At 36.4% G+C, this 5,214-nt stretch overlaps 1 protein-coding gene across 1 annotated transcript in view; it reads right to left on the reverse strand.

The window, feature by feature from the left end:
* Window positions 1–690: 690 nt before the first annotated feature.
* The window catches only part of BRIX1 (BRX1, biogenesis of ribosomes, homolog (S. cerevisiae)), a 4,900-nt gene continuing 376 nt past the window's right edge, over window positions 691–5,214 (reverse strand). The window contains exons 2-10 of the mRNA XM_010184194.1: window positions 4,359–4,470; window positions 3,926–3,969; window positions 3,219–3,289; window positions 2,797–2,846; window positions 2,625–2,698; window positions 2,477–2,527; window positions 2,071–2,172; window positions 1,395–1,523; window positions 691–1,089 (exon numbers count right to left, since the gene is read on the reverse strand). Coding sequence (XP_010182496.1) covers window positions 820–1,089; window positions 1,395–1,523; window positions 2,071–2,172; window positions 2,477–2,527; window positions 2,625–2,698; window positions 2,797–2,846; window positions 3,219–3,289; window positions 3,926–3,969; window positions 4,359–4,470 — 903 coding nt within the window. The 3' untranslated portion in view covers window positions 691–819. The remainder of the gene's footprint in view (window positions 1,090–1,394; window positions 1,524–2,070; window positions 2,173–2,476; window positions 2,528–2,624; window positions 2,699–2,796; window positions 2,847–3,218; window positions 3,290–3,925; window positions 3,970–4,358; window positions 4,471–5,214) is intronic.

Raw genomic sequence — 5,214 nt, forward strand, 5'->3', positions numbered from 1 at the left:
AGTCTGATTGAGGCTGATGCCATTAGACTTTCTGTGAGAGAATAGTTGCACACTCCTTTCCCCAGCTAGTAACTTATGAACATAGTAACTCATTTAACTGCACATGGCAGACTCACTAGTTGCTGCATTTGAAGTACAGGTATTATCTGTGAGCTTTTCGTTGCAATGACTTAAGCAATATTGGATGCTCGTTTGCCAATTTTACATGGAAAGATCTATATGGGCTCACTTTACTTTGAAAAAACAGTATGTGAACAGCACACACTTGAATGGTCAGCATTTTAGCAAAAGTAGCAGGTTTTTTTTGTTTGGGTTTTTTTTGGGGTTTTTTTATTAATAATAATACAAGAGGCCATAACCCTTTGCATTCCCTAAGGATTACAAGGAGAAAATAATTAACACCAGTCTCCTCAAGAGAGAATTCCTATAAAGTTAAAACATTTAAAAGGATTTTCTACTGCTGTCAGACTAGGAAAGCTCACTTTTGAATTCTAGTTCATGATGAGCACCAGTGACTACCCAGTTATTTTTATTCCTCGTATTTGTTACAGTGAGGCATCTCACAGAGGTATTCAGGTGTAAAAGGCCAATTCTCAAAAGCAGAACTATCTGGAGTGTTTTATTCCCCGTTTCCTGTTGCCATGTTGTTTTCCAAAACTCAGGATCCTCTCAAAGAGAGGAAGACGATAAAAGACCACAAACTCAATCCTAATAAAGGAATTTATATTTTGGTTACTTAAAACTGAAGTCCAGTTTTACCTGTAAAAACAAGTATTTACAATATTATGTCAACATAGCTCATTTAATCACTTGTAACATTCATGCTGATGCTTCAGTTCTGAAAAGCTTTTTTTGCTTCTTCCTCTGAATTTTGCGTAGCTTCTTTTTATCTTTCACAATTGGCTTTGACTCTGGTTTCACAAGCTGTATTTCCACTGGCTTTTCTTCAGCTGGAGTTTCAAAGACCACTTCAGTGGGATCTTCTCCAATAAGCACCTTACTCCCTTTTTTCTTAATATTTTGTACTTCCTTCACTTGCTGTTTCTCTCTAAACTTAGCCGCCACAGACAATCTTACCAGCCGTCGATGCTATAAAAATAAGAATTTAAATTACATCATGTTTCAGGAAGATACTGGGTATTAAAGAAACAGGTGGTAATTTCTCTGCTTAATTATAAAAATCCTCAGTGTAATGCTACCTTCTCAGTGACATGAATTTTGCATTCATTCAATTTTTACACAATTACTTTTGTTCTCAAATTGTGATCAGTTAGGGCACTGTTTTCTACAAAGGGTCCCAGGGAAAGGTATGCATGACTCTCCTGCACAGACTGCAAGATTGGTTTTCAAATTAGCTGGTAAATGAAAGAGAAGACAAAGACAGAGCTGCTTACCATATTTGGGGACTGGTAATGGGGATTTTCATACAGAGTTGGTCCTCCAAAGCTACCTTGGAAGATTTTTATGAGGTTCAGGACAAAACGAGGCCCAATTTCCACTAAAGATGCATCTTCTTCTATTATCTACAATTAGAAAGAAAGAGTTTCTCTCATGGATCGAATCAAAGTATATGACCTCGTACGCACCCTGCATACAGTGGTACACAACTGAATTTAAATCCAAGATACGATGCTACTGAAGCTGATATGCTGGACTTGTACGAACACAGTTCTGTATATAAAACACTTATTTTAGGTTCAAGCAAGTACTTAAGAGAGTACTAGTCATTTTGTGAATGCCTCCATTAGAAAGTACACTGTGGGCCAAAGCACCAAGTATGGTCAGAAGACAGGCAAGGCTCAGGCTTTGGTTAGTACTTCCTGCTACCAAGACAACCATTACAGAATTGCAACCAACAGAACTAAGTTGAAGCACACAGAACTTAAACCAGGTCTCTCCAGAGACACAGGAGAAGTCAAGTCATTTTAGGACACTGAAATTACTTTGTGCAAGCACTAGATCTTGGCCTACCCAGATAATAATGATTCATCACATTTTACTGTAATTAATGGATTTGATAAGGAATTACTCCACTGAGCACCACTTGAAAAGTTAAGAGAGACCACTAACCTGGTAATTCCGAAACCAGATCCTGTCATCTGCAATGGTGAAAGTGAAGACATGATCCACAAAGGGCTGACTTTTGGGGTGATACTGTGGTGTACTAAATACCTGCAATAAAAGACAGTACTTAAAAGTATCTGTAATTGAAGAGGCTAAACATAAATGACTCATTTTTAATTCATTTTCACTTACTAAGATCTTGAGCTCAGGTTACATTTCAAAATTCGAAACTCAAGAACAAGTGTCCCAGTGATTTTAAGCACATGACCCTAACCCTTGGAAAATTTTTTTGCAAGTTCAGAAGTGTAAAACCACTACTTGAAAAAACCTTTTAACATTTAAAGCCTTTTTAAATATGTTGTCAAAAACCAATTCCAGTGAGGAAGACTAGACAGCAGAACTACAGACTGACCTGAATAAACAACTCCTTTAGCAGGGCATAGTGTGGCTCCTTGTCAAATACCTACAAAGAAAAAAAAATAATTTTACATACAAAGCTAAATGCAATAGTCATGCAAAGAAAACAAAAGCATACTCAATGAAATAAAAACTATACTTACTGGATCAAAAGACAAAAGTGGCCGTGAGCCCCTTAGGCAGTTTCCTGTCATCTTCAATTCAGCCAGTGTGTGAACTACAGTGATTTTTTTAAAAAGTATCATTTTAGTACTTACAGAAGACTGTACAGACAAGAAAGCATGAGTCTAAAAACAGTAAACACAACCAACTTACCGTTCTGCACTAAGAATTTAGCTGATGGTCCCTGTGGTGTATTTGAAATCCTGCAGAGGAGAGGTCGTGGGGAAGTGAGAAAAGAAAAATGTTAACAGCAGCCAGAAGGTATGCTGGGTTTCTATAGGACCCTCCTCCAGTTATTTCTATATTGAAGTTAGTTCAGTTGCTTTTATAGAAGTATTGAGTTCCTTTAACAAGCTTATAAATACTTGATTTCTAAACAATTTTGTAAAATGCTTCTGCAAACAGTCTACAAAAGCTGGTCATGCATTGTAAGCTTGTACTGCCCACAGAAGTGCAGGATTAATACAGATTTAACTAATTTAATGCATCTTCACTATTACTGTAATAAACTTTATATTCAATGGAAGCATCCCCAGCTATATATGAAAATATATGAAAATGTAACATTTCCTTACCACATATAGAGATCCTGTTTCTTTTTTGCTTCAAAGAAGATGCATTTATTGCAGTTTTTCATTTCACACACCTATGCAAGACAAGCCAAATTAGCTGCTTACAAAATTCTAAAGACATTTTCAAAAACTTTTCACATTAATCTCTAGTAATCTCCCCTGCCTCAAATGTAAATTCAAAAGCAAAACTCTCATCTTAATAAATTACACCTACTGACCACCAAAGTCAAAGCACTTGCTCTAGTGAAAAATATCACATTTATTACCAGGAATAGTAATATCACTAAAGCTACAACCAATCTGGTAAGCTCTCCAGGATATAAACATGAGAGCACAAGCTGTGACATTAGGTTCTAATTTCAGAACTACTAAGGTTCTACTACATTGTTTGGTCTGGCTGCATATCTGTTCCCTGCTTGCTTCAAGGATAAACTGTAATACACCTTTTACTTAAACAGAAAAGCACATTTTGTTTTACTTCTTCATGACAAAAGTGTATGTTTAACTAATGGTTTCATTTTGGCGTTATTAATCAAAAGACAACTTCCTGTTTTAACATGAGCACTTCTTGAATATCAGTAATTTTTACCTAAAAAGTTATACAACTCCTATAACTAGCCCAAGATCCTTTGAATTGGGTTGCCCTTTTCTCTTGTACATTGAATTTCCAAGGAAAACAAAAAAGAAACACTAGTTAAGTCCTGAATTACCTCATTAATTACAAACAGTTGGTCTTTACGGTCCATTTTCGTATCTGGAAGGCAGGAACAACATTTAGAAGGCTGGAAAACCAATTTAACACAGGAAGTTCTTTTAACAGTTAGTCCTTTTGCAAAAATTTTACTGGTTATAAATGAAAGATTAAGAACATCAAGTTATTCCAGCCGTGTCATGCAATAAACAAAGCAACAAAAGTATCTGGGCACTTACAGGACTGATGCTATAGGAGTAACTTCCCAGAAAATATCAAGATACAATGACAGCTGCTGCATGCTTTGGCTCAAAAGGGGTTCGGTATTTGTTTAAGATAGAAGTTTCATCAAAACAGTTACGTACCACATTTTTACAAAAGAACAGGTTGTTAGAACTTCTTGGTTTAAAACTATTCTGAAAACGTAAGTTAGGGATGATGCTTAACCCCACCTGCTTTAGAGTGAGGCATCAATGTCCTTAAGTCTTGCATTAGGTGTCTTGTTCTGAAATTAATTCCACGGGAAGAGAAGATAAGCACTCGCTCCTTGTTTTTCCATTTACCCTTGGAAAAAGACACAAAAATTAAGCAGGAATTTTCTAGCCTTAAAACTACTACAACACAGCAACAATAAACATTTGAACTGTAATTACAGAAAAACATAGTTGTTATTAGCATTACCTGCCCATCCACACAGAATCACTTGCTCAGTTAAAGTGCTATTTCCTACAGAACACAAGGGCATACTTTTTTATATGAAGAACTGTCAATCATGCTGCTTCAGCATGTTCCTACATAAAGCTTTTCACTCATACAAAGCACGTATGTAACAAGAAAGCCATATGCAACGCTTATACACAAAAGACATCCCTCCTTCACTGCAAAAGGACCTGTGCTGCAGTGTCAGAGCACAACTGAGCTTTTCCTACAGACAAGCATGTGATCAGATCTCAGACATCAACATGTTACTTTTTGCTTTTCTTTTAAGCAAGCTGCAAGGCACTTATTGAAGGCTTCTCTGGTTGAGTGCTAAATGAAAGAGGCATAATTTCCATATACCCTTTGTATATAACAGAATTACCCAACTCTCTAAAATACTTCCCAGATTAGGGTCTTTAACTAATTTATATACATGGACCGAAATCCCTGCAATTTGTTCTTCTTCACTGCACGGGGGCTTATCTAAATGACCTCTAAAGGTTCCTTTCAACCCAAACCATTCTGTGAGATTCTGTGAAAAATGCTCTTTGCGTACTTTCACAGAAATAACCACCGCAAGTTACTTCTATTTATACCAGGATTATATTA

The sequence above is a fragment of the Mesitornis unicolor genome, unplaced genomic scaffold (genome assembly GCF_000695765.1).
Source record: "Mesitornis unicolor isolate BGI_N332 unplaced genomic scaffold, ASM69576v1 scaffold11455, whole genome shotgun sequence".
NCBI classification, from domain to species: domain Eukaryota; kingdom Metazoa; phylum Chordata; class Aves; order Mesitornithiformes; family Mesitornithidae; genus Mesitornis; species Mesitornis unicolor.